The 27,915-nt window shown below is 39.0% G+C and overlaps 1 protein-coding gene across 2 annotated transcripts in view; it reads left to right on the top strand.

Moving 5' to 3' along the window:
• The first annotated feature begins 811 nt into the window (after positions 1 to 811).
• trim44 (TRIM family member 44) overlaps positions 812 to 27,915 on the top strand; it is a 48,420-nt gene continuing 21,316 nt past the window's right edge. Inside the window, exons 1-5 of one of the 2 annotated variants that reach the window (XM_006789566.3) lie at positions 814 to 1,053; positions 1,816 to 2,497; positions 3,550 to 3,627; positions 11,524 to 11,820; positions 18,760 to 18,782. In XM_006789566.3, coding sequence (XP_006789629.1) covers positions 1,853 to 2,497; positions 3,550 to 3,627; positions 11,524 to 11,820; positions 18,760 to 18,782 — 1,043 coding nt within the window. In that variant the 5' untranslated portion in view covers positions 814 to 1,053; positions 1,816 to 1,852. Of the gene's footprint in view, positions 1,054 to 1,815; positions 2,498 to 3,549; positions 3,628 to 11,523; positions 11,821 to 18,759; positions 18,783 to 27,915 lie in introns of both variants that reach the window. The other variant, XM_006789567.3, reaches the window with a different exon arrangement.

The raw sequence follows: 27,915 nt of genomic DNA, 5'->3' as shown, positions 1-27,915 counted from the left end.
TGTGGATATTGATGTTGGGGTTCTTGCAGTTTCCAGTTCATGGCAAACTTGAGTATTGGTGGTTGCTGAACATCCTAACCAACTTCTCATTTAAAGGTGACAGTCTCTGTCTTCTCCCAGCCCTTGGCAGTGGTGACACACCCAAATAAGTTGTACTTACCGGTACATACAATTGTTTGAACTGATGAAGGCTCCAAAATAACTTCCCAACTTGTGCAAATCTCCCTCTCAGATCTTCCGTGAGTTCCTTTGATTTCCCCATTGTTCTGAGTTCACTTGAGTCCAGTGAGCGCTGTTAAACAAATCCTTTTGATGCTGGCAAACAGAAACTGCCAGTTGTTGTCAATTATGATCTCTACCAAGAAGTTAATGGGCCATGGCTTTGTGAAGTCATCACAACCACTTATTAAAATATTTACATTAACGTATGCATACATTTCAGCGCATGTGTATATTTTGACTCTGTGTGAAAGTCCACGTAGATCTTGTTTTGAAACCCCTTAAAGATGCATGCTGTGCAAAGATTTCACTACAAAACAGTATGCCCCTGAACACCTCATCTAACCTCTTGACCGGTGATATATTAGCTACATGACAAGGTCATTGGGGCTTTTGGTGCATTTGTAAAGTAAAAATAAATAGTTAAAATATTTATATGAATAAATAAAACACGGAAAAATGTTAACCCACACACAAAAAATGCGAGGCTTCGGGTCAGAGTTTCTCTGTCTTGGTTTTACTCGTCAAACGAGTTTTCTCTCTCCCGCCTCTGTGTGTCTCTACCGTTCCCAAACACACAGGAGACTGCTAGCAGGAAGTAGAAAAAAAGAAGACAGCAGCTGACAAAAATAAGGAAGTAAACGTTGTCGGTTTAGAGCAGGAGCTCCCTTTGTGCTGTAAAGTAAAAGTAGATAAGTCGACAGCTCAGCAGCAGAATTCAAAGTACGACGGCTGCGCTAAGGAAGTTAGCCGTCAAGCTAATTCTTCACAGACTCCACATTAGCTCAGAACAAGCCCTGGAGAGAAAACACGAGGGAAGAGGAAGACAGACGAGTAAGTACACTCTGCAGACTGCTGCAAACTGCCCTGCAGGATGAGGGAGAAAATGTCTGTGTGTTTGTGTGAGGAGGCACTGTGTGAATGTGAGTAAGAGACAGAGAACTGGCAGAGAGGGGCGGTGGAAGAGCGAAAGAGGGGGAGTTTTCTCTCCATTACAGCACTTTTTCTATCGGTTGTTTGTGTCAGCAGTGGAGAGAGTACACAAACAGAGCTCAAGAGAGGAAGGCTTCGAGGAGAAAGAGAAAGGAGACAAAAAAAAGTGTGTACCAGCCAGGCATGCATCTGTGCTCTCTTTATTCTGTTCAGCTTCACTCCTGCAGAGTGGTCTGAAAAGGGGGTGGTGGTGAGTGCACATAAAGGCAAAAAAGAACAAGATATGAAAAGGTCAAGGCCTGGCGACATAACCAGGGAGGTGAAGGAAGGAGAGCAGGGGAGTGTTTGGTCATGCTGAGGGCACACAGGAATACACACTCAGCACTTTCTGTTTGTGAGTCAGTAAACAATGTGAGTGTGTTTGCACACAAAGGCAGTTCAGTGACTGCAGATGTGGTGTGTGTATGTGTGGGGCTTGTGCTGTAATGTGGCACTCGATGGCATTTTGTCTAGATGCCTGACAACATCTGTTTCGGGAATATTAAATCAGAGGGGATTAGTCCTGAGAATCTTGGACTTTCCCTTGTGCAAAGATGAGATGTGTTTACAGAAGGTCACAGCTATTTATAACCCGTCGTCTTCTCACTGTTTCTCTCCTGTCAGACTTGGCTATCTGATACCTTGAATTTTTTCAGCCGCCATGGAGCACAACGGAGAACCTGAGACAGGTTCTAATGAACTGAAACAAGAAGAGTTGCCGCAGATGGACGGTTCATGTGATGCGTGCGAGCCTGATGAGGCCCAGCCAGCGACACAAGTGTGTCCCATCTGCAGTTTTGCCTTCTGCCCCATCCATGCAGACAGACACGCCAGCAGCACGCATCATGCGCTCTTGCCCTATAACCCTGAAGGCACCCAGGCTAATGGTCTTGGCACAAACAGGGACTCCAGAGTTGGAGGCGCAGCTGAGGATGAAGCTGTGGGAGCGATGGCAGCTGGAATGGGTGCAAATCGTGGGATGGCACCTCTTGGAGTGGCAGTAGTTAATGGGAATGAGAGGGTTGATCTTGAGGAAGGAGAAGGAGCCCATAACTCTCCACCTGTGGAAGCAGAGCTCGGTGAGGGAGCTGAGGGTGCAGAAGCAGGGCCGGAGGCTGGGGCTGCTGAAGAAAATGGGAAGAGAAACACTGTGACAGTAGAGAGATTGCGTTGCAAGGAGCATGGCCAGGAGGGCTCCCTCTACTGTAAACCTGATGAGAAGATCATCTGTGTGGTGTGTGCTGTGCAAGGTGAGCACAAGGAACATGAGATCATAACTCTGCATGAAGCCTACGTTTGGCAGAAGGTGAGATGCACACTTATGTAAGGTTTATATTTATATATATATATATATAGTGCACCTAATCTTTATGGCATGCCCCCCAACAATATCTGCTATGAAACATACAGTGTCACATGTCTAGTTTGCATTTCTAATTTTGTATTAGGTAGTGTGCCAATCATTATCTTCAAGTTAATTTGAGAGGGCTATGTGCTCCATTTTAAATATAACAATGTCCCATGATAACGCGGAGTTCTTCATCAATAAATTAATTCTTACAGACACTTTTATTCCTGTGAAAGCTGTGAAAGAGAAATGAAACATTAAGAATACACCCCGATGTCCCTTTTGGTTTGGTGCCAATTATGGCTTCACCCTTACTCTGTTTTCCCAGATGGCCTTTTCTCTTCAGGCATTTTAAATAGAGCCACTGAGTCACAAGTTGTTTAGTGAAGCACTGCATTTGGTCCAGTAAGTCATGTTAATCTGTTGGATTTGTGGGGGAAAAAAAGGTCCATCAAATCTGGGTTCATTTATGCAGAAGCCTTATTTTAAAATGGTCATGCAAAGTCAGTGAAACTTAACTGTCTAGAACTGCAGTGTTGTCTTTGGTGGTACAAACAAAAGTAGAGCAACACACTTAACTGACTTACATTTACAGACACATATGGATTGATTACAGACAAAGAGGGTCAGACATACAGCCCAAGGCCACAGTGTTTAGTCTAAACACCCCTTAGCTTTATTCCTGCTTCCTGTGTTAATGTACTCTTGTAGAGAAACGTTAACACCTTGTATGTTGCATATCAAAATATGTAATATTTTAGTCTGTAGTCTCCTCAAAATGTTGTCATACTACCAGAAGAGGTTTTTTTGGCACTGTCCTTGTGTAGAGTTATAAACTAAAATGTAAACTCAGTGGTGCTCTTTTGATTGAGTGCAAGATTAAGGTCAAAAAATAATTAGCCTGCTGCATGTCTTGTTTGACTTGCACAAAAAGAATATCTGTGTTTGTGCTGTTATTATAGTGGCCTACTGTGCTGTGTTTACCGCTTGTTTGTCTGTTGTATCTGCAGAGCAGGCAGGGTTATGACCTGCTGGGCTGTACACAACAGATGGCTGAGAAGATCAAGACCAAGTGGACCAACCCTGAGGTGAGTGCTAACTCCTGTGTACAGAAGCCTAACACTTGTTATACAGCAAAGAACCATTTTTAGAAAACCTCTCCCAAAAAAGGTGCACGCATCTGTTCTTAATTATTGAGCTCATACCGGCACTTATTTAAATGAAGTTTGAATATATTTGTGGTGATAAAAGGTGGTTTTAAATTCCATGCAAGGGGTGACGGGACACCATTTGTATATTAATTTGGATTTTAGTGAGATTGTGCCATGTGTTTCAAATTTGAATATGCAGATTGTTTTTGAAGCTTACATTTAAGAGACAGCTGAACAACCAGTGTATTTAACATTAAGTGTCCAAGTGTTACAGAATATAGATATGAGGTTTGAGTTAGAGATCAAACAGCAGTGTAGTTATACAAATAACCAGTTGCTTGAAGGTTTTTTACTTACTTGGGAGTGACTCCAGAGTCAAGAAAATGATGGTCGATTTTAAGTCATATCCATGGACGTATTTAGGGCAAGCAGTGTCAGTCATCCTAACAAACTGAAGCTGCAGGCACTGGGCATTTCTATATTTTAAATGCAAATGCATATTTATGCTGGCACAGTTGGGATGTCACTGATATGAAGTTCTTGTATGCATTATTTCTTTGGCATGGCTTCTTTAAAAAAAAAAGATGAATAGCGATTTTTTAAAAAAAAATCAACTAGGTTATATCTGTAGCAGCAACTTGTTTGATTTTGTAGGTTCTGTAGCTACGATCGAACATTATTTGAAGCCCTAACAAGGCAAAAGACAAAAAGATATTAGTCTGTTACATTTTTTTGTGTGCAGTTATAAATATGTAGTATCAGAAACGGCAGTCTAAAATAGAAGTAGATTATGTCGTAAAGGGATTCAGCATTGTGTATATTCATTGTGCTGCTCCATGCACAGACCAGAGATATTCCCTATTGTGTTAGGTTTCTGCAGATAGCAGTCAGCTTGAAGCGTGGCTTCATTGTGTGATTACTGAGTCATGACGTTTTTAGACTTCGGTTGATTTCACTTTTTTGACTCAGCACTTCTGTGCCAAGTCAGAGGTTGTATTTTTCAAAGTGACTGTGATCTAGGCATTGTCATGTAAAAAAATAAAGAGTGCTGAATACTGAATGCCCCGTAGCTGTTGTTAAACCCTTTTTGAACTGGGTAAGCTGACAAAAAGAAAAAATCAAATGTTCAGTCTTCGACTCAGAATATGCATATGGTGTAAAATACAATAAAAATTGCAATGAATTTTTATTATTTTATAATTCATAATTAAGGCAATAAGGGGGATGAATTATCCAATATAATAATGAAGGTCGTATCTTTACAGGACTGTTGTGCTATTTCACTACTTTTGTTTACTTGTTAAATCCACTCAAATTCTATGCAGGGCTGGCTTTGTGTGCCAGCATCTTACTGTCGGTTGTGCCTTCTGCAAAGGCACCTGCTGGTGTAAGCATTGAGAGGCGGGATATGTGACATAGATTTGTTTCTTCTTCTCAGATTGTCTCAATCATCATGACACAGCTGTAACCTTACTTTACCATTTTCATCAAATCTTTTCCAGGTTGCCCTCCAAAAACAAACACGGTAACCTTTTTCTTAACGTCAGCCTAAACAAAAGCTATTCAAACTGAATTTTCATGACAAGTCAACCTTGAAAGCAGTTGCTGTATTTCCATTACAGATGCTATAGCGGGGGCATGTTCTGCCACTGAAAATAAAACCTGACCACATATACCTAGGAGTTGTGCACTGAGAGGTGTGACAAACAAATGCAGGATTGGGAATGTGCGTCCGCGGTCTCGGCTATTTACCATTTAAAGCTGCAGTACCTGTTCTCTCTCTCAACCACCTCTGCAGCCCCTGTTCTGCTGTATGCTCTGCTTTTATAACTGTGTCAGAACCCATCGGTGAGCCGTGGCACACGAGAGCATTGTTGAATACATGCAGAGATGTGACCCAAGCACAGTGGCGTAGTGTAACCGGTTAATTAGAGTGGCCTGTGAGAGAGAACACGTTTTCTGGCAGCCAACACCCCACCCAAGTTCATGTGTATTATCATAGTAAAATATCAGTGCCACCCCAAGGACTTCCTGAACATTTAGTCTGGGGTTGTTTCGCTGTGGATGTGCAGCAGTGTGCTTACTGAAAACCTCTTACCTGCTTGCTCACAGGGCACTGTGTTAGAGACTATTATGTGGTATGTCGGCATGTCCTCTCGGCTCTCTCAAATGTCAGCGTCGCTTATTATGCATGACAGGCAAGTCAGAATGACTACCTGTGCTGAGAAAAGTTGGGTGTGTGTGTGTGTGCACGTATAAAATAGAGGGTAAAGAAAAAGAGGAGCTGGAGGAGTTTAAATAGCATGGTATTGACATCTTAAAACACTTCAGAGAGAAAGAGGGTCTGAGTGGCTCTGTGTGTAGGTGAGAGGTGGATAAATGATTTAACCCTTGGCTTGCATTTGCTTATTAATTCTAATCTGCTTATGTACTTTGCCACAGGCTTGGGGATTTTAATCTCTGAGCTCATATTGTAATTCTCCACAGGGGACTAGAATATAAGGGGGGAAAACAGTGATAAAGCTGCATACATATTAATAGAGGGCCAGAGGCGTAACATAATTTGAGGAGTAACGATGGCGGTCTGTCAGTCAGCCAGTTACCTGAAGTTTAACTATAGTAAGAGTGCAGGTGAAGCATGTTGGGGTTTCAAACGACAGCAGTACGTAGTCAGCATATTTACCTCGTCTCATGTTTTATTTACTTTTTACTTGTTTCTGCCAACCAGGATGCCGTCTAGGGCACATGCAGTCCACAGAGCCTCTCAGCTACAGAGAGAAGAGTCCATTAGCAGCACAGCAGTAGCAGCTCAGTCACAACTGTGTATGTGTGTGCAGTGGCTACATCCATTTTCCCTGCCTCATAAAATCTACAAGAGCAGCAGACACATTAAAGGTGTCTTAGGAAGCTGAGGTTGAGGAATAGACAGGAGAGACGTGAAAAGACTTGGCAGACTTGGTAGTGTTAGGTTTATTCACCCCTCTCTACTAGGGCTGGGCTATATCATACCGTTCACGGTAATACCGGTGTAATTTTGGGCAACGATAGGAAAATGAAATGTGGCGATAGAATATGGGTAAAACGCGCATGCGCAGTGCCTTTGTTTACATACGCACATGGTGGCGACGCAGAATGAGAAGAGCGAAAGTGGATCGTTGAATGAAACGGATGAACCAGAACTGGTTTGTAAAAATGCTGCAACTTCAGTGGTGGAACTGGTTTAGCTTTCGTCCGTCAGATACACAACAAAACACTATTTTTGGTAGCGCATGCTAGCGGGCCGTCGTTATTACCGTGTTGTTTGGAAAATACGGCACACTTAAAATCAATCCTTTGATTTTTCTGAAAGTCGACAGAGCCCCTTATAATCCCGTGTTTCTTATGTATGAATTCTAGTTGTGTTTACTGACATGAAACAATTTTATGTACACGGCGCTCAAAAATCTGTCAAATGTTTCAGTATGACTTTGCTAAGCTACGAACCCGCACCGCTTGATAGATTGTCGGAGCATTACGGCTATCGTAGGCGGAGCCTCGCGGAGTGATACGTAATGTGCTTCAACATAATATTATCGTATTGTGTGTGTATAACCTCTTTTAAGTTTTGTGGATATTATACATGGTTATGCTGAGGATATATCGGCCAATTTCCACTGGAAATGCCTTTTGGTTAAACTGTCAGCGAGGAATTTGCATTTGCACTGTTACATGTTTATATGACTTTAATGCACATAAAAAAACAGCTGCTTGTTTAAGTGAAAATACATTGATGGGTTTTTTTTTTTTTTGCACTAATAAAGTTGTGGAGTTGTAAAGTATTTTGTCTCGTGTCAATTATATCGTCAGTTATATTGTTATCGCAAATTTTCAAATGTATATTGTGATAAATATTTTTGGTCATATCGCCCTGCTCTACTCTCTACCTTGTCCTATTCTTTCTCTTCCTACCTCCTTTTGCTCTTTAGAGCTGTCACTCCCCTTTTATTTTGCCATTTTAATTGAATTTATCATGTATAATGATACATGATAAATTCCAGAGAATTTCATGGCTGACATTCCTTTAGTCAAAAACAAATAAAAAGGTGTTGGAAATTGAAACTATGCTAATTGTAAAACCAAACACCTCATGTTTCATTTTATAACTTCCGCCACTTCCCTTTTTTCTTATTGTTTTATATGACTATAGCAGAGCTGTTTTTATTCAAATCAATTACCTGTCTCTTGCTTTGTTGTGTTAGAGGCTAAATTGGAAAATCTAGTTTCTGGGAGAGATAAAGGAGAGCGAGGGAGAGTAGTGTTCACTTGGAACAGGGCCACTGTTGCTAAGGGCAAGGACAGTTCAAATCCATTTAGTCCTAATGTTCTATTAATGCTTTTTAGGCCTTTTTAAAAAAGCATCACACCAAACAGAGCTGTGAATAGGTAGTAGAGTCTGCTGTGATTTGGAACAACACAGCAACATATCTATCTGAACTCTGTTGCTTAAAATAAATCCCTAAAGCATAAACCTTTTTACCACTACAATTTAAAAAAAAAAAAAAAAAAGAGATGATTATTTATCATCCGTTAAAAACAGGGAAAGTTTGAACCTTTGTATCAGTCAGTTAATTTTAGATGTTTTGATCATTGTGCTGATAGACCGTAGCAGTCTTTTGAAACTTTTGGAGTTAACTACAAATTAAAACGGCATTTTATTTTTATTTTTTTTATGATGAATTTAATGAAGTTTCATTGTGGTTTAAAATGTTAAGATGAAAAACTCCTTTGATATTGTTGTGAGCTGTATCCATCTTAGTGTGTCCTGATGTCTAATCATAATCATTAAAGGAAAGGTAGTCCCTCGAACATATTTTAAAACCAGAGGTGATAGATCTTTTAGAGCAGTGGCCCCCAGGTTGTGGAATGCTCTCCCTCCATCATTACATTGCCTTGATTGTATTTATTCTTTTAAAAAGCAACTTAAGACTCATTTATTTAGATTGGCTTTTAATTAGATTTGTGCTGTGTTTTATTATTAATGTATTTTATGTATTTCTGTTTTATATTACTGTGAAGCACTTTGTGGTTTTTATCCTGTGAAAAGTGCTATATAAATAAATTGATTTGATTTGATAATCAAAGTAACAGAAACCTGGCAATTATTTTTAAAGTTATGTTGTTTATTTTTCCTTTCAATGGCCTTGGTTCTTTTTCTGAATTTTTTTCCCTAATGAATAACACGACCAGTCACAAATTCCAGTCTTAGCAGAAAGTCGAGGCCATTCTCTGTCTTGCTGTGTAATTAACACAGCTGCTGCTTTTATAATTCAGTCACTAATGGTGTAAAACAAGGACGTAGCTTATGGGTCACAAAAATAAGCTAATGCGAAAGTGTTTTCAACTTGCATTCTATTTATAGGCCACCAGGTGGCGATAGCTGTAGTTCCAAAAAGACTTCCGATCTTTGGAAGTCTATGGAAAAACAGCTTTTTTTTCTTTCCCTCCAACTTTGTAAATCTTGGTCATTTTGTTTCAGAATGGAGGGTTTATTCATGTAGGTTGCAATTTTACAATCAGTCCCTCTCCTTTTTTCATGTATTTATTTGTTTGTTTGATTTGGATTTTTTTCTAATATCGAGGCTTCAAAATGGCACTTAAGAAACAAATGAATGCTCACGCTGTATCTTTACTCCATCTAGTTCCCAGTAATAGTGGACTGTTGTCCCTCCTGAGGCCTCATTTTGTGCCTTTAGTTTGCAGCATTGCAAATGAAGATTAGCACGCATGAGTGCTTCTTCCTTCTTACTTTCCAATTGGGACAAATTCTCAGAGAAGCTTCATTGCTGAGTGAAAGGTCCAATGGCAGAGAGCTCTTGCTTCTCAACAAACAAAGAACTGATCCAGGATCACAGCCTCCATCTGCCTCAAAGGCCATGGGGCCTCACAGAGAACCAACAGAGATGGTTGAGAGAGAGGCTGCCTAATTCTGTGTATTCATACCATAGCGTTGGCTTTGGGAAGCTTTGTTCTTTATGGTTTCTCACTGTGGCAAAAAAGACTGTGTACAGTCCTTTTGTGTACAGGCATTTTCCCAGATTATTAGAATGTGTAAAATCGAAATTCTACAGTGAAAAACGTTCATCTGTCCATGTTTTTGCTCACATAGTTGTGAACCCCTGCCTATTTATAGTCCTGAGGCACTCACTGTCTCAACTTCACTCTGTTGCATCTTTCCTGACATATTAAATATTTTGCCTTGTTAGAATTAACTTCAGAGTGTTGTTTTTTTTTAATAAAAAGTAATACAGCTTCTCAGTTTCAGCATTGGTGTGTTTCCTTGGTACTATTTTCTATAAACTTTAAATTATTTGAAAACTATTGCATTTTCTTTTTATTTACATTCCACACAGCACACAGTTGTTTTGGCATTTTAGAATAAATGAACTCGGAGAGAGTCATCTAGTCCAGCGGTCCCCAACCTTTTTTGTGCCACGGACCGGTTTATGCCCGACATTATTTTCACGGACCGGCATTTAAGGTGTCGCGGATAAATACAACAAAATAAAACTAGTACCGGTACTGAAAAAAAGAAGATTTATTCATAACACACATGAAAAGACCAAGGAAAACCGAGTTAACGATAAAAACGATAACAAAATAACGCTGAAAACCGATAAAAACCCTGAAAACCATACATTTCACACCTGAGCCTCAACTCTCGCGGCCCGGTACCAAATGACTCACGGACCGGTACCGGTCCAAGGCCCGGGGTTTGGGGACTGCTGATCTAGTCAATGCTGGTCCTTTCTCTCCTGTATTCTACAATGGGGGGCTTTAATACAAGTAGGTCTTGACAATGAATGAAACTTTGTTACTAGTCTAACCCAGTTGTAGTTTTTTGTTCTTAATCTGAGAGAAATATATTCATGGCATTGATTTTGGTGAAGATAAGAGAATGAGCAATGTGCATGTTTTTCTCTCCTCACACAAAGAAAGTAAATTAAAAGTGTTACTTCTTGCGCTTGGTTTAATGGGCAATTTGGAGAATCTGATTGCTTGTGCAGAAATGGCAAATACACGATAAAACTTTGGGCCCCCAGGGGCCATGGCTCTGCCAACCTTAGTAAAGACTGATGATTCTTTGCTTCACTGGAGAGAGGGAGACTGAGGGGAAACAAGATTAAATAGATGGAAAGGAAGAGAGTGAAGTTCTGCTCAAGGGAAAACGGGAGACAGAGCAGCTGATGTTCATAGATTGAAGCAATTATATTCAGGAGCAGAGATCATGACAAGGGATTTTGGGTTATTTTACCTCATGACAGCATCTTCATTGGAGGTGAAGTTTTGTCTAGACAGAAGGACTGCAGGAACGAGTTTGTTTATTGAGGTGTTTTAACGTAATGAGTCATAGCTAAAGAGAGGCTCGTTGGGGAATGGGCAAAGGAATTAAAAAGGTATCTCAGTGAGCAGTTCTGCTGCCTTGAAAGCCAAACAGATGGCTTGCTGTGGTAGAAGGAGCCTCTGAGATCTCTATCTGCAGATGGGATGCATGGAGTTTGCCTTTGGGGAATCTAATATATGCTATCAATTAGTTAATGCATGACAGGCACCTGTAGGCTTGCTGGAATAATGTTCACATTTAAATGTATAAAGTCCCTATCTGACCCTCACATGCATTGCTTTTAATTGCTTTTCCCCCCGCATTCAGATTCTGAGTAGCTCATTGTGGTTTATTCTGGTTAATTTATGGCGGCTGTATATCTGTGTTTTGTGGCGAGTTAAATTTGCCCTGTTTATTCTTTCTTTCTCATTGTTTCCTTCTATGTCTCTTTGAACTCTTTCTACATATCTTAGATGTCTACTGAGGAACTTGAGGAGTATGTGAACAGTCAGTTTGAGGAGCTCCGCAAATTGGTGCTACTGGAAGAGAAGAGGACCCTTCACCTGGTCGACCTTAAAGAAGCCTTCCTCACAGCATCTGCTGCTGAGAAAATCGCAGAGATCACTGTTGAGACTGAAAAGCTTCAGGAAGAAATGGCCAACATAACACACCAGCTATGCCTGCTGGAGCAGGCTGAGGCGCAGGCCATAGCTCCTGTAGTGGCAGTAGAGGCCCTTTTAGCAGGGCCTGGAGCAGCTCACAGAGTGCCGGTAAGAGTAGCATTCATAACATTTTCTTTTTTATGAGGGATGTTTACCTTCTTAAACCTTTTAAATGCAATGGGGAATATAATTGTTTCCTCTAAGTTGGTGCCTTTTACGCTACCTATATGTTTGACCAGTTAAGCAGGAACTATAGTGTTGCAGAGACTATATAAAAGCAGTCATTCCTGTTTTACTATAATGAAATCTGCCTGTGGGACACATCCCATCTTGATGCATTGTAATGCAAAGTCACCAGACGAGTCCACACATTCTCAGACACTAACATCTACCTAGAGCGTTAAGCTTACCGTCAAAATGTACGTCGTGAATCAAAGCATGCCAGCAGGCTCGCAGCCACAGAAACTATACCGTACCCAGTACACTGGAGCCTTTCCATTTGCATATTTAAACAAGCTTGTTTACTAACTAGACCTAAAAATGTCATTTACATACCAGTCTTAGAACATTAACCAAGTGCTCAAGAAATTTAATGAAAAGCCAGTGTCTTACTTGCATGTTTGATTGAACTTAGCACCCTAATTAGCAACATCACAGCACAAGGTCTGTTGAGAGGATTTTGAAAGAATGATTAACTCATGTAACATGAGAATATGCTTGTAAAATCAGTGCTATTGCTCTTATCTAAAAAAAGGTTATAGGTAGTTTTAAGGTAGGATGATTAGAGAACAAGAACGGCAACACAGAACAGTTATCAGCGTTACATAAAGCTGTGTTTATTTGCTTGTGATTAGGCCTGAAAACGGTCTTGCACATGAGGTCTTTGTTTAAAGATGAATGCTGTCAGCCATGGGCGCTTGATCCCAGGTCGTCCACTTGAAAGGATTTTCTTCCAAGTACTTAAGAAACCTTCTGCAAACAGCAACATTTATAAGGAGAACAGGTGCCATCATACACAGCTTTGTTCCAAGTGAAAAGAGTATTTATTCATTATACATTATACTTATATATATTGAAATTGTGTTTTCAGAATGTTCTCTCTTCTGTTAATGTGATGCATGTAGATAGATGCAGATAAAGCCTAAGCTTTTGGCTGCAATGTAAGGCCAAATACTAGGGATGCAACAATACCATTTTTTTCAAACCGATACGATACCGATACTTGGATCTGAGTACTTGCCGATACAGAGTACAAAAAAACGATACTTCTACCACACACACACACACACACACACACACACACACACACACACACACACACACACACAAATGCAATGAATTGGAAGACAGGTTTTATCATATTCCCTGCCGATAAAAAATAAAATCTTAATAAAAATGACCACAAAAAAATTTCAAGTGAAAAATAAGCACTTCTGTTAAATTATTGCAGAGTCTCCACATTGTAATTTTACAAAATATCACTGAACTATTGGCACTGTCTCGAGCTTTCAGAATAATAAATAAACACTTCTGTTTGGAATAAAATAAATACAAATTAGGTTTGCGAATAAATTAAACTTTTAAATTATTGCAGAGTGTCCATATTGTAAACAAACAAACAAAATAATTATTATAAAATAAATAATAAATAAAATAATAATTGGCCCCCTAGTGGCCAATCTAAAAAAACTACAACAGAAATGACAAGCCACCCTCTGATTAATGAAATAAGTTGGTATCAGTTCATGGTATCGGTTAACTTTTACGAGTATGAGTACACACACATTTTACAGTATCGGTATCGGTGCATCCCTACCAAATACCCTTTTGCTATAGTATTGGCAGTTATAAACACATTTAGTCTTTTTACATCTTGGCCCCTTGGTGAAAGTTTACACCTTGTGCCAAAGAACTGCACACACCTGCACATGTGTGCAACTACACTATATATTATAGAGGTTTGCATGTATGTGAACTCTTGCACAGTAAAGGGTTGCAACCCATCTCCTCACATGTGCATCAAACTCTGTGGCACTCCACTGCGTGTCTCATTTGAAAATTGAGGAGAAGGCTTTTACTGCTCATGGCCCCAAATTAAAATATCACATTGGTCCATTTGTCACTCTCTATATTTCAGTCAGTGCAGTTAAGAGAGGAGACTTGAGTGTTCCCTGGAGGTTCTGTGCACAACTAAGTAGGTTGTAGTAATAGCGGTAGCTGATGTGTAGATTGCTTTATGGCCCTAAATGAATGTTGATGGGTAAGCTGTTTGTCGTCATGTGTTAGTTATTAATGAAGTAACTAGAAAGCAGCGTTATTCGTTCACTGGAGATTTGTGTCGGTACAGAAAGAGAAGTTAAGTAGCTGCTCACTTATTACGTATCTTGCTGTGTACTCAAGCAAATATACACTGACGCTATCACTCACTTGTTCATCTACAACATTTTGGTGCTCTCACAGCGCTTGTAACTGTTGCATGTTTCATGTAGTCCTCCTGCAGTGTGTTGGGTAACAACCTTTCATGTTGTCATGGATGAAACTAACATTTATGATGACTCCACCAATTATTGATAGGACTGGATGTTTAGGCAAATTTGGTCTTTTTAAGGGGGTTTTTAAAGTCTTTTTAAAGTTTTATCTAGGCTGGATGGGAGCCTTAGTACACAACCATTTAAGGTCCGTCTATGATGGTAGATGATAAATGGTATGTTGGTTGCTGGTCAGAATCTGGTTGGGTCACACTATGAATTTCATAGAATTTACCCAAAACCACACTTGTGTTTACTTGGTGCCTTAGGTAGTTTGTTAGATTTTGTGCTTTGGATCCATTATTTTCCTCCTTTTTTGGGACTAGTTTCCACACCATGATGCTGCAACTACAGTTTTCAATTGTGTGGATTATACTAATGAAGTGAGGCTCAGTGCCTGGTTTCATGTGGTTGGGAAATGTGGCCAAATGGTTCATTTCAGATGCTTTATAGCACTCCATATCTCTATAAAAATCTTATTGGTGAAGTGCCGTGCTACTGATTGTGCTTCTGTAAGGATTTCCCGTGATGAATTAACAATATATTTGCCTTCCTTTGGTTTGACATTGTGGTGAATTACATCCAGACTTATACAGAAGAAAATGTGTTGAATCCATTTTAACAAGATTTGGAAAATTAGAAAGGGGTCTGAAAAGTTTTCACATGCTGTATGCGGTCCCTGTTTGCTTTTTTGGATTACTGTTTATTTCTCTTCTTGTAAAGCTCAATCTAATCCTGCTAGCCCGGGAGCTACAGTTCACCCTCCAGCCCTTTTGGAATTGGTGCTCTGAGTTAAACTTTTTACAAGAAAAGAAGGATTTATTTTTTCAGACAATTGCTGTTTTGTATGCATATCAAGGCCAAATACTGTGGCCATGTAATTGCAAGTCTGTGGGATATATAAGCTAGGATGTAAAATATATCTTGCACCCATCCTTTTAACATTCTTTGGATGAAAATTAAACAATTGGAAGGAGTTAGACAAAAATATTAAAAGTTACAGTCTGTTTGTTATCACATTGCTCAATTTCCATCTTTTCATTAAAAAGTGGCTGTAGGTACTCATTTATATAATCATTAAATTTGTGTTTACTTAAACAATTACTGATGATAGTACAGAAATTAAAAAAACACATATGCCCCGGGGCAGGAGTCTTACAGCTAAAAGGGCGATATGTGTCAGCTAAAATATCCATACAGATACACAGAGAGCACAGCAAACACTGTAACTCAGTGGTTCCCAAACTTTTTTTGCTGGGCCCCCCTTGTTTTACAAGAAAAATGTTCGCGCGTGCGCACGCACGCACGCACGAACACATCCTCCAACCATACACACCCATATTTTGCTCCATTGCGGTTTATTTCACACCTCAAACATTTAGTAAACAATTAAGCAAATACAAGTAATCTGCAATAAATTACAGGTAGTAAGAAAATAAACTACTAACTCTTTTACGCTACGTCCACACCTACACGGGTATTTTTGAAAACGCAGCTGTTTCGTCCACACGTAAACGGCGTTTCGAATCACCGAGAACGGAGATTTTTTAAAACTCCTTTTTTGCGTTTACTGGACGAGGAATACAGAGTTCGTCATGCAATGTCAAAGGTATGTGCCTTTTTTCACGTCACGCTGTGTGCACGTTATTGTTTACATGAGATGAATTGCAGAATGGCAGGTAGAGACGAAATACTGAGACGAAAAATCCGTCTGCAAAATGGGTTCAAAAACATAAACAACTGTTGGATGCTGTTTGTCCGTGATTTGAACCGGGGAACAAATTGTGGCAGGATCAGCCTGATATTATTTGTATCCCACTGTAACTTTACTGTATAAAGAGCTAACATCTCCAAAATGTCAGGAGTAGTTAGTCATTACAACAAGTGTTTGTGAACTACAAATCAAGAATGTGGGATACTGTTTGTCCATGATTTAAACAGCCCAGCGCTGCTCCCAACGAAGGGAAAACCAATCCTGCAAGGAGACCTACCTCGGCACTTGTGCAGGTGAAACCAAAGGGAAGATTTGCTTCACCATATTTTCTAGTCTTTGGCTTAGAATGAAGTTGGTTTGGAAACATATTCAGCTATGCTTCATCTCCTGCTTTGCCTTTGTGTGGGCGCCCGTGCTAGCAGTGTCCAAGCCTTGTTTTTTTTTTTTTCCCTTTTCATGCCGCGCCCCCCCTGCAATGGCTCTGCGCCCCCCCTAGGGGGCGGGCCCCACACTTTGGGAACGTCTGCTGTAACTGAACATGCACACTAAAACGACAGGACTATAGAAGATGGTACACAACAGGTGCATGACTGTAGACTAAACACAGTTAATACTGTGTAGACAGAGTTTATGTGAAATGCTTAGCGTATAAGTACTGAATTGGATTTCGAAGTTCTCAGAAATATATCTTCGAAAAACAGACACAGCCTCTCTAAGCTATATAGAAGATGCAGCATGAACAGAAAGCTAAGAAGCCTCATTATTCAGGCAATCTGAGTCAGAGCAAGTGACCTAACCCTCACTTAGTTCTGACCCAAGTCTGCTTTGTTCGGTTTTAATATTTTATACGTGTTAGCAGGATTTTGGTTTAAACCATTTGAAAATGATAAGAAATAATATTTTAACAATAATTTTTCTTTTTTTGCCTTCATTTTTTCTATATCTATTATTTATGACTGTACAAATGGGGTGTCAAATGAAATATATTTTTTTTGCTTCAGATCATTTTTTACATTTTTCAGTTGATGCTTAAAGCTTCAAATACGATTAAGTTGTTATTTGAAAAACAGATCATTCTTTTAGGATATTTTCGTTGTAAATTCTCTGAGCAGCTCCTGGTTGCATTGTTTGATGACTGTTTGACTGTGGTTTCTTTCCAGCTTTGAGAGACCAGTTTTTATGTGTGCACATAATAACTAAGTTGCCCCAGGCCATGTGAATAATGTAGGAAATGTTGAATCTGGGCTTATTCAGACCTTAAGAGATATTTTTGTCTCTATTGAAAAGGTAACCATAGTCCTATAGCTGAGATCTTCTTTCAAACTGCACATTTCTTTTCATTTTGTTCCATTAAAAACTCTTAATTGGACAAAATAAAAATGACGAACACAGCAGTGTAACACAAGCCTTGTTTGTACTCATAAACTGATCTAGTCAAGACAAAGAAATGCGTTATGTGTTATTAATAGACAGTTGGCCTGCAATGAAAAAAAGACTTGCATGATAAGGTGAAATGTGAAACGGACATGAATATGATATATTTTGCCTTTAACAACCAGTATGCATAACCCTATTAGGCCTTTTTAAATAAAACTTCCATTTCATAAATAAATGAAAAGGAAGTTTCTATTAAAATGCGATTTACCTCATTAAAAAGCCATATTTGCTTTAACGGCACAGACAAAACAAGATTACCAGTGATTCGTAAGCATCTGCCATCTACAGAGGCAATTTATCATTTTGTATATCACCGCAGTAGATTTTAAATCAGACAACCAAGATTCGATTAAACTGCAACATTTCAACTTTAATTTCAAGGATTGATACAAAAAACAAGTTTTGTATTAGCTGTTTAGGAATTACAGCCATTTTTATACACACTCCCTTATTTTCAGAGGCTAGAAATTAATTGACTTGCAATCAGTTCCAGGCTTGTTCCCTCAGTATTGCACGACAAATTAAGGGGATAAAAGATCTAGAGTTGATTCCAAGTTTTGAAGTTGCAGCTGTTTACTGGAACTTTCCATATGAGGTCCGAAGAGATGTCGATCATTAGGCTGAAAAATCAAAATAAACCTATCAGAGCGAAAGCAAAACCTTTAGGAGTGGCCAAGTCAGCAATCTGGTGCTTTATTAAACAGAAGGAATATTGGCCAGTTAAGCAACACCAAAATGCAAACATCTAGCCAAGTCAAGAACATTTCAAGGAGGTAGGAGTGTCATTGTTTAAGTCTATACCTTCATCAATGTATAAACAGGAGTGTTCAATATAAGCACATGTTAAACATGTTAAATTCTGACTGTAAAGATTTCATGTCTACAGTCGAGCAGTAATTTAAATGTGACAGATTTGCTTCAGGAAATAATGAATTTGCATCTTCTAGGATTGGATGAGATTTCATTTACTTTGTTGTTATTCACATAAAAAAGGCATTTTGCTTGCAATGATGATATGAGTGTTCCACGCCGGCAGTGTGACATTGAAAAATCTTTTAAGCTCCAATCAAAATTAAACAGAACGGCCTGCACATGACTAATGTTTGCAGCTTTGTTCCAGTTTGCTCCTTTAAAAGCTTATGAATATACATGAGCACAAGTGCAAAATGAAACTAAAAATTAATGGGTCAGATTTTAAGCCACACCAGCTGTGGACTGCACTGATTTAAATTGAGTTATTATTTTTTTTGTTACTCAAAATGCATGCAAAAAGATGTCAAATGTTTTGTTTTGTTTTTAAATATGTTTTTCTTTCTCCCTCTCTCACTCTTTTCTTTCTCCCCCTTTCCCTCCATTTATTATTTTCAGCACAACATTGAGGCCAGGCCAAGGTAAGACTGCCCGTATGATTCATGTTCAGCTTTTTATAGCAGAATAGTTTAACTGTGACTGAAGACCCCTCTGTACCTCCTCCTTCTCCAACATCATCCACTATGACTCTAACTAGCATTCATCTCACATACAGTCACACACCTTACAACTTTTTTTTCCTTTTTTTTCCACCTTCCCTCTAACAACCTGTCATTTCCTCCCTCAAACATCACCCAAACTCATACACATCAAGCCATTCCATGCCTCCAAACCTATTCAGTCACATGCAAGTCACATCTGTGCCCCAGCAAGGCAATTAGTAGTCCTCTTCTGAGTGTCCCCCTGGAATCAGAAGAGGTGACAGTCTGCCTGGTCCAATAAAAGTGCTCGGAACAGCTGCTGGCAAGATGTATGTGTGCGTGTGTGTGTGCATATGTGCATCTGAGCCATTTCAAAAAGCCCAAAAGTGTCTTTAAAAACAAACAAAACACAATCTTTAACATGGTTCCTAACTAATGTCTGGATCCATAGTTAATCCTTGAATACAATATTATCAGTGATAATTTTAGGGCGTATCTAGGCTTGCATGCATTTCTGACAGGATTGCTGCATCATCAGCAGGATCAAGTCTCACTATCTTATACATCATTGTATTTACATCTCGAATGTCTCAAAGCGGGTAAGGTGTGCCTACAGACGTGTAGAAGGGAGATTTCTTTCTCAGCTACTATGTGTTAATTTGCGTGGTGGTTTGTCTATACTTTGTCTTTCACCATTCTGTCTGTGTGTGTCAGACAATCTGAAATGGATAGTCTCACACTTATTGATCTGTTGACATGAAAACCTCTCTACCTTCTTCCACCAGAACAGGAGCACTCCTAACACCATCTGTTGTCTCTGCCTTCCTGCTTAGCTGTCTCTGTGGGCTTTCATCTCAAAAGCACTCTACAGACACAGACAGATACACAAATACACACAATACACAGATTCAGACAGTTACAGCAAATGCCAGTTGATCTGTCTTTTAAAGAAAAATAATTTCTGTATTTATTTAACATAAAGGGTGATATATAAATATAGAAATAGTCATGTGCCGTATAATACACTTTTGAGGGACAATTTCCTTGTTTCCAGCAAATAGAACTTTAATTTTTAATTAAACTTTGTACCGCTGACATTTGTGCTGCCTGATTGTGGGAAATGTACTTTATTTTCTCCCTGGAGTGTAATGTTCTTTATAATAAGAAATGAACACATTGGCCAGAGCTGGCGCATGGTGCCAACATGCAGTGTGTTATTGATTGGTCAGCCACTATTATGACCCTGAAGTTCTAGACCAGATGGCGGCAAGCTTGGACTCGAGGGTGAAATGAAGCTAATAGTTTGCCTTTGGTCAAGGTTAACCTCTACATCTCTGTGCGCGCACACACACACACACACACCCGGATATAATTACTCCGACATGTTACACTAAAACGCAGTGTGTGCAGAATTTACCATGGCTGGTGTAAAATGGCACCAGAAAGGTGGAAAAAAGCAGAAATGTGTGTTTGAAAGAGCTTGGTGTAGGACTGTGTTTGTTTGTTTGTTTTGGGGTGTATTTTTTGTGGGGGGGGGCTTACTCATCTTACAACTTGAAGGTGAAGCAAACAAAAAGGTAAGCAGGAAAAAGAGATGAAGTGGAATAGGTGTAGGGAGGAAATAAAGAGAAAGAGAAAATAGATTTTAGAGGATCAAGCATGGAAAGGATGTTTAGGGTTATGTGCAATGGGATCCAGACAGCAAATTGATTATGGAGCAGAAACACTAATCCGCTGTCTGAGCCCCATATCGCTGCCGTAGACAGAGCATTCCCGTAGGACCACAATCCTGCACCCACACACATCTTTCCTGGTCTTGCTCATCAATACAAACCCCTGCCTCTCCCCAAGCCGCTTAACATAGGTACTCCATGCCTGCCAAGATTTGTCCTCCTCTGAATATAAATCTTGCTTCGCTGCCTCCTCCTCCTCCCAACCATTTCTCTGCTGGCTCTAATATGATGCATTGCAAATTTCACTCTTATTCCTTAGCTTTAGTCTGAGCGCCTTCCTTCCAGCCCTTGTTCCTGACTTTTAAGTTTTTACATATGTTTGTATATGTGTTTGTCTGGTGTGGATTTAAAGTATACAAAGCTTTTTGAGTGTAATGTTTGTATGAATTCAGATTTGCGAATGGGAACATTATTTGTTGTCATTTATCTAATTTATCTCTTAGACTCTTCATGAATCATTTTGGTGGTTTTATATGCTGCATGTGCTCATAGATAAATGCTTAAATGTGGAAATATCTCATGCTTGCAGCCTTTGACATTTAATGTATCAAATAAATTTAATTTTACAAGTATTTATTAAATTAAAGCTAATAGGCATTCCTCTCCCTTTCATAGCTTATCTATGTGCAAACTGGAAGAAAAAGTTTGCAAACTCTGGGCAATTAGCAGAATTTCTGCATTGATTACTTCTGCAAAGAACCGTATCTTTTCAGCAGTCGTTTGTCTTGCCTGTTGCAGATTTTCATGAAAAGTGGGAGAGCATAGGGAAAGTGAAAGTATATTCATTTGTGCTGTCTGCATTTCCACCATTCTTGCAACACAAACTGGTTGAAGCAGAATGAATGCACAAAATTACAGTGTTTTTGATTTCGTAGAGATTACTGTAGGTGCTTTTTGTCGTTACCCTTGCCTACCCCATTTCTTTCATGAGAGCTGCAGCTGTTCTGTATTTCCATCATTTGTTGATTTTGTTTCTCTGTGGATTGATAAAAATCCATGTCTTACAGGGTTTTTTGTAGTGTTTATTTTTTTTTTTCTGTAATGCTTCATCTACATTACTGCAATTGAGGTTCAAAACAGCTAGTCATTTTTAGAGAGTAGTCTTTACCAGTAGCCAGTTTTTCTATTACTTCATTTGTAGGTAGTGCATCTCTACAGTCCACTCTCTCCCAGCTCAGCAAGTAGCTGTTGAAGAAGCTATTAGCACTGAACTTATAAAGAAGTGAAAAGTATAGTGGTGTGTTTTTAGTTCAGTCAGTTTCTTAGTGTTCAGTTCTGAGTTACATAAAGATCAGACCCATTTTATGATTAATCAGTGAAGAACTTGATTCCAAAGAGTTCAGAAACTTTCTTGCAACTATGTCTACTTGCCAGTGATCATAGACGTGTGTTGCGTGCTGTCTGAACACACAAACACGCATCCACAGTCAAGGAAAAGATGGGGAGAAATGGATTTACTAGTATAGCAGATTTTCAGTTCCTGAAAGGCACTTTTAAGTTGTCTCCCGAGGTATTGCTTAAGAGAGAAAAGGAAGAAAATAAAATAAGACATTGACAGAAAAACACTAAGGAATTCTACGCACTAGGCTTGCATTTGCCTTTCTGTTAGACTTTTTGGAGGCCTATTTTTAGCAAACGCGTAAACAGATTGAACTGCCTTTTGGCTTCTAGGACTGAATGTGTTTTTGAGTGAGTGGGTTTTGGAGCTCCGATTGCCAAAAAGAAGTTAGTGGGGCACCGTTCATGGGATTATTTCATTCTGCTCTGTCACGTTATCAAGCCTCTAAGCAAGGGCAGAAGTCAGCCTTAATATAACTGTCGCCTGCACATGTGATAGATTTGTTGATGGCTGATGGATGTTTGCCCGGTTTGACTTTAGTTTTAACTTAGTTGTGTCCGAGATGTGAATATCTAATGAACACACCTCTATACATAACTTGCTAAAGTAAATTCAGGATGGTAAATGGTCCCAACACTAGGCCTAATGCCTATATTTACTCTGTCAGATGTGTTTTTGCTACACTTCTTTAATAAAAAACTTACCCAAGCATTTCTGTAACTGTCACACTTTCTAGTGTGACAGTTGTAACTCTAAGTATTTTTGAAAGCTGGTCCATCTTTAAGTTAGGTCTTGTCAGAGAAGGCAGGTTTCTGTTTTCTTCCCACAGTGAGCTGTACCTCTGATTTAGCCTGTCATCCTGGCCATATGCTACAGTACAAATATAGAATATATTGGGAAAAATCATGCATCAGTGTTGACTTACAATTGTGTCTATAATAATAGGTTTAAAAGCTTTTCAAGCCACAAAAAAAATTGTTCCCTATTCAAACAAATACATTGAAATCAAACAACAAAAGTGTTTTAAGTGTGAACTTTAAACATTTGAACTTTGTATTATTACAATGGATATTAATGAACCAGTGGAAATAACGAACGCTTAAAATCATCTATGTGTTAATGTGTCACTTAATCAAATGAAATTAAATTCTGTGTCTATATTATGTGTGGAAATATCATTCCTACTAAACATGTACTTAGATCTTTGGTAATAAGAATTATCTTATGTATAGAGGTATATTTAAGACTTTGAAACAAAAGTAATTAATACATAAAGTTGCATTTGCATGGGAAGAAAGTCAGATCGAAGGATAAAAGTGCACTGAAAAGCAGCAAAAAGAAGAAATACACACAAATAAGGAAATAGGATTAGGACACTGGAGGCTATAGTTGTCTTTAACTACATCATATTGCTCTGTTATAGCTGCTGATAATCGGGTTTGTTTCTCAGGTCAGTATAGGCAAAGAAAAAAATATTTTTTTTTAAACTGATCAAGGCCTGTGAGCTTATGATTCTCATGGTGCAATTACACAAAAAAGGTAAAACTAGCAGGAGAGCGCAGCACTTCTAATTCCAGTGTAAAATTCCCCCCATTCGTTGCTTTAATCAGTCACGTCTCTCTGTATCTCAGAAGTCCCTTTGCTTTGCCTTGCTTCACTTACCTTTTTAATGCATTTCACATAACACACACAGCTGAAAGTAAAGATTCTCTCTCTGGTTCCTTCAGTAATCTTTTTGCTTTTTGCTTACATAAACACAACCATTGCACTGAATAGCTACCATGAATTTACTCTAATGTATCAGTAATGTACTTTCCAATGTTCCGTTCTTTATTTAGTCATTTCTGTACATTTTATTTGTTTTGTAATTTTAGATAGTCTCTGTTTATAATAACATCACACTAGATATAAATGAGCTCAGGAAAATATATGAGAACTTAAAAGATTTAAATGGGCAGAGCAAGGTGGGGATTACTTTTTTTTACTGGTGTGTGGGACTCTTATGGGGGGCATTATCCTCACTGTGTCGTCGGTGTCTCACAGCGATTTTGGCAGCACGTTGTTTGTTGCACCGGCTGGACTGAAAATACGATTGTGTTGATTTTTACAACCATTATACTTATATTCCAGTACAGAAGCTGAGAGACATACAAACATACAGAGGGAGATGTTGCAAAACAGGAAACTGTTGTTTAGGAGAATACTGCAGCAGGTTCTTGCTCCTTAATGGTGGATATAAATAGACTGTGAGATGAGGGTGTGTCTGTGACTGAAGTGGCCATTCTCTACTGCAACATTCATATGTAGGTTCAGAATTTGCCATAACAACAATAATAATAATGATGATGACTGTATTTATATTCCACTTTTGAAAACACAGCACAAACACAATACAAATTGCTTCACAGTTCAAATAAAGTCAATATTAAGTGTACTTATTAAGCAGACAGACACAGAATCAGCCATACTGACAGACATGCATGCATGGTTGTAAACTCTGGCCAAAAATAAAAAGGAAGAAGTTAAGAAAATGCTAACCTAAATAAAAAAAAGAGTTTTCAGTAGTCACTTAAAACAAATAACAGAGTCATCTGACCTGATTGATTGCCAGTGAACAAATCAGAAACGGTGTAATGATGTCATGTCATCATGGAGCGAAACCTCTAAGGAATGTTTAAGCTAAGAATGAAGCGAAGAATAAAGGCAAAAGGGCATCCAGTCCAGTACGAGGATTGTATACAAGGTGTAAAAGATGAACATAGAAACCGAGGGATACAACTAAAATGACCCTGTTTTATTGGTCTTTTTGATTTCATTTGGAAAGATAATTTGCAAAGTCTCCAAAAGTTGATTCTGTTCATCTGGACGTAGCGTTTTCTGGGAGAAACATTTCGTCACTCATCCAAGTGACTTCTTCAGTCTCAGCTGACTGCAGGTTTCCCCAACCTTACAAACAGTACATTTGCATAATGACTGAAACCAGCCCACTGAAGGAACGATGGGCTGGGAGGTCAGTTCATTAAAATTTGCAAAGTCATTAATTTTTTTAAGAATATATTACTTAACTAATCAAAAACTGTCAAGAGAGATACAAGATCCCCTTTCCTTGGATTTCTGTACAATTTGACTGATTTCTTTGCATTAAAGGTAGTTGCCCCCTGGTGGCTATTAAAAAGAATTCAAGTTTATTGCAAGTTTACTGTTGCTGGGTTAGCTTTAAGCCCAGGAGCTTTTTTTATATATGCAGTCTATAGGAATGACAAGGCACAGCAGTAAACATAACTGTATACAGTAAACGCAGTATGTCTGTTATTTGATTTGGCAGAAATCTGTCCAGTTTCCTGGTATTTTGGACAGTTTCATGAGCAAAAATTTCTATTTTGTTTGACAAAGGAAACACTAAAATACTAAAAGAGACATGTGGTCAACATTTTCAGAGTTTATTTCTATTCTTCTCCTTATTATTATCATTATTGTTGTTGTTGTTGTTGTGGATTTGTATTATTTTCCTGTTTTATGCTCCTTTTTTCTGTTTTTGAGTGTTCTTAAAACACTACATCATCTATCATTGCACGTTTGCTGACAGAAGTGAGAGAGAGATGGGGGGGAGAAATCACACTGCCTCACTATGTGAAGGCTGCAGACCACCCAAAATCATGGCATGCATTCACATGAACACACAAATCAAGAAAATAGGTTGATGTGGAAGCAAAGCGGGTACTTTGGGACACAGCTTATCTGTCTGGGCTGCTTGCCCTTCGCTGGGTCAAATAGATGTGTTGAGTGAAGCAAGAAGGTGTCAGGGGAGCATGGCCGGAGGACACAGGACAGAACCCAGAGATGAAGGCACAGAGAGAGAGAGCTGCATTTCCTCTAATGAAAAATTTACATTGCTTTCTATAAAAGGAGCGCCTACTGGTTTTGTGCCATGTGTGTTTGTGTGCGCATATCAACATGCCCTCATTTAATAATTAAAAATGTTTTAGCTAGATGCATCTGTATCTGTTTTTCTGCATGTGTGGTTGTGTGGTTGTGTGTGTGTGTGTGTGTGTGTGTGTGTGTGTGTGTGTGTGTGTGTGAGGGGTAAGGCTCTGCTCTTTTTTTATGGTTTCACCAGATCCCTTCTCCCTCTTGCTCTTTCTCTGCATCTGCCTTGCTTTCTCTCTGCCTTCTTGTCCTCTTTCAGTCTGTCTTTAGGCCATCACCATTCCACAGGGGTGGATCTGAGGCCCCCAATGAATGCAAAGCACACACAAACCTTCCTGACAAATGGATAGACATGCATTTAGATGATAAGAGACTATAAGCATGCATAATTCATGCCACGGGCACAATTTTCCTCCAATTTTTAAGATGTCATTCATTTGTGTTTGAGTGTGTGGGCACATGAATACTGTCAGCATAGCATGACTCACATCAAACAGTTTTTGGGAAGCAAAGGGAGAGAGGTGTATGTGTCCATGTGTGTACATCTGTTACAGGTTTGTCTGTTATGGGAGCTAATGACTCTTTGTTTTTCCTGAATCATTTTTCTTTTATATAAAATTAGTTGATATACCTAGAGGAAAAACACCTCTGATGATGCCCATGTAGTTTGCTTTTGCCTGTGGACACACATTACAATATGGTGGTTCCGGATCAAGTAGGGAAATAGAAACTGTCTAATTGAATCATCTGTTAGAGTCGCAAGAATCATGACTGTACACCACCTGTCAAAAAATGAAATAGTCCAGACAGGTAGGAATGTATTTTTGTGAAAACAGACATGACAGCGCTGAAAGTATTTTCCAACAGAAAATCCTTCTTTTGATATTTGACTTGACTGCCATGGGCCTGATAAGTCACCAGATAAGTCTGATCTTACCTCAGGAATTTCACCAGAACTCTAGGGCACTTCTGCTGGATATTTGTAGTTTTTCACTGCCTATAGCCCTGTAAGGACCAGAAGCACGGCGTGTTTAGGGGTACTTCTAGTATTGATGTGCTGTGTAGATATACACGAGTGCTCTACAGAGCGCTCTGGGATCACAGACAACACACAGAGAGCAAAGAGTCTGCATTAAGTGCTTAGGATTTGTCCAGGGCTAACGTCGGGTTATTGCTCTGTTTGTGTTGATACTGAGCCTGAAGTGTCCATGAATAAAATATTCTTAATCCATGTATGTAAAATACATCCACCTTCCACTCTCCCCTTTGTTCTGTGTGTGCCAAGGTGTGTTTGTAATCTGATATTGTTCTGACTGCTCTGTGTGCATCTGCTTTTCTTAAGAGATCCTCATCAGCATACTGGTCTGAGAAAAGGAACGGTTGTCAGTTTTGATTTGCTAACACTGGGTAACTGTAAGAAAGAGATATTTAGCAATTTAAGGAGCACCACTGAACTGTTTAAATATTCATATCTGTTAAACTTTGCCTTGAAGTATAAAAGATTGGATTTAACAGAAAGAAATGGCGTGGGAACCTTTTCAATTTTTCTAAAATAATAAAAGTTTTTTGTTTAAAAAAGGCTAGTGTTGTTCTCCAGAGCACCTTTATGAAATTTGAAAGTTAACATCAGTCTAATGTGTCTAATAGAAAAACACGTGCATTGACTAAAGCTCTATTATAAGTCAATTGTAAAATACTGTTTGTATTGGTACATTGTGCAAATGAAATTTAGCTGTGGTAGTGTGTAACCAGGCAGAGATGAGATGAGCAGAAGGTGAAGTCTGTAGAGATCTATTTCCACTCTATCAGGGAAGATGTGGAGCGTCTACTGAAGAGGAAAAAGGAAAAAAAAGAGGGCGTTGAAAACGGCAGAATTACTGTAAGACTCCGGAGCAGGTTGGTTCTACAGAAGGAAAAGGTGGGAAAAATGAAAGAAAGCATGGCAAATCATATTTCAGAAGGCTCTGTTGCACAAGTCTGCAACAGTAGGTTAGTTCAGTAAACTTCACTGACCTTCGTAGCACAAAGCATTTTTATCTCTTCCAGTGGACCATATTTTGTCGTATCTGCTTCA

Source organism: Neolamprologus brichardi, chromosome 7 (assembly GCF_056152115.1).
Source record: "Neolamprologus brichardi isolate AB-2024 chromosome 7, ASM5615211v1, whole genome shotgun sequence".
Taxonomy (NCBI): Eukaryota; Metazoa; Chordata; class Actinopteri; order Cichliformes; family Cichlidae; genus Neolamprologus; species Neolamprologus brichardi.
The sequence above is the reverse complement of the archived record's forward strand: the minus strand, read 5'-3'. Positions and strand labels throughout refer to the sequence as shown.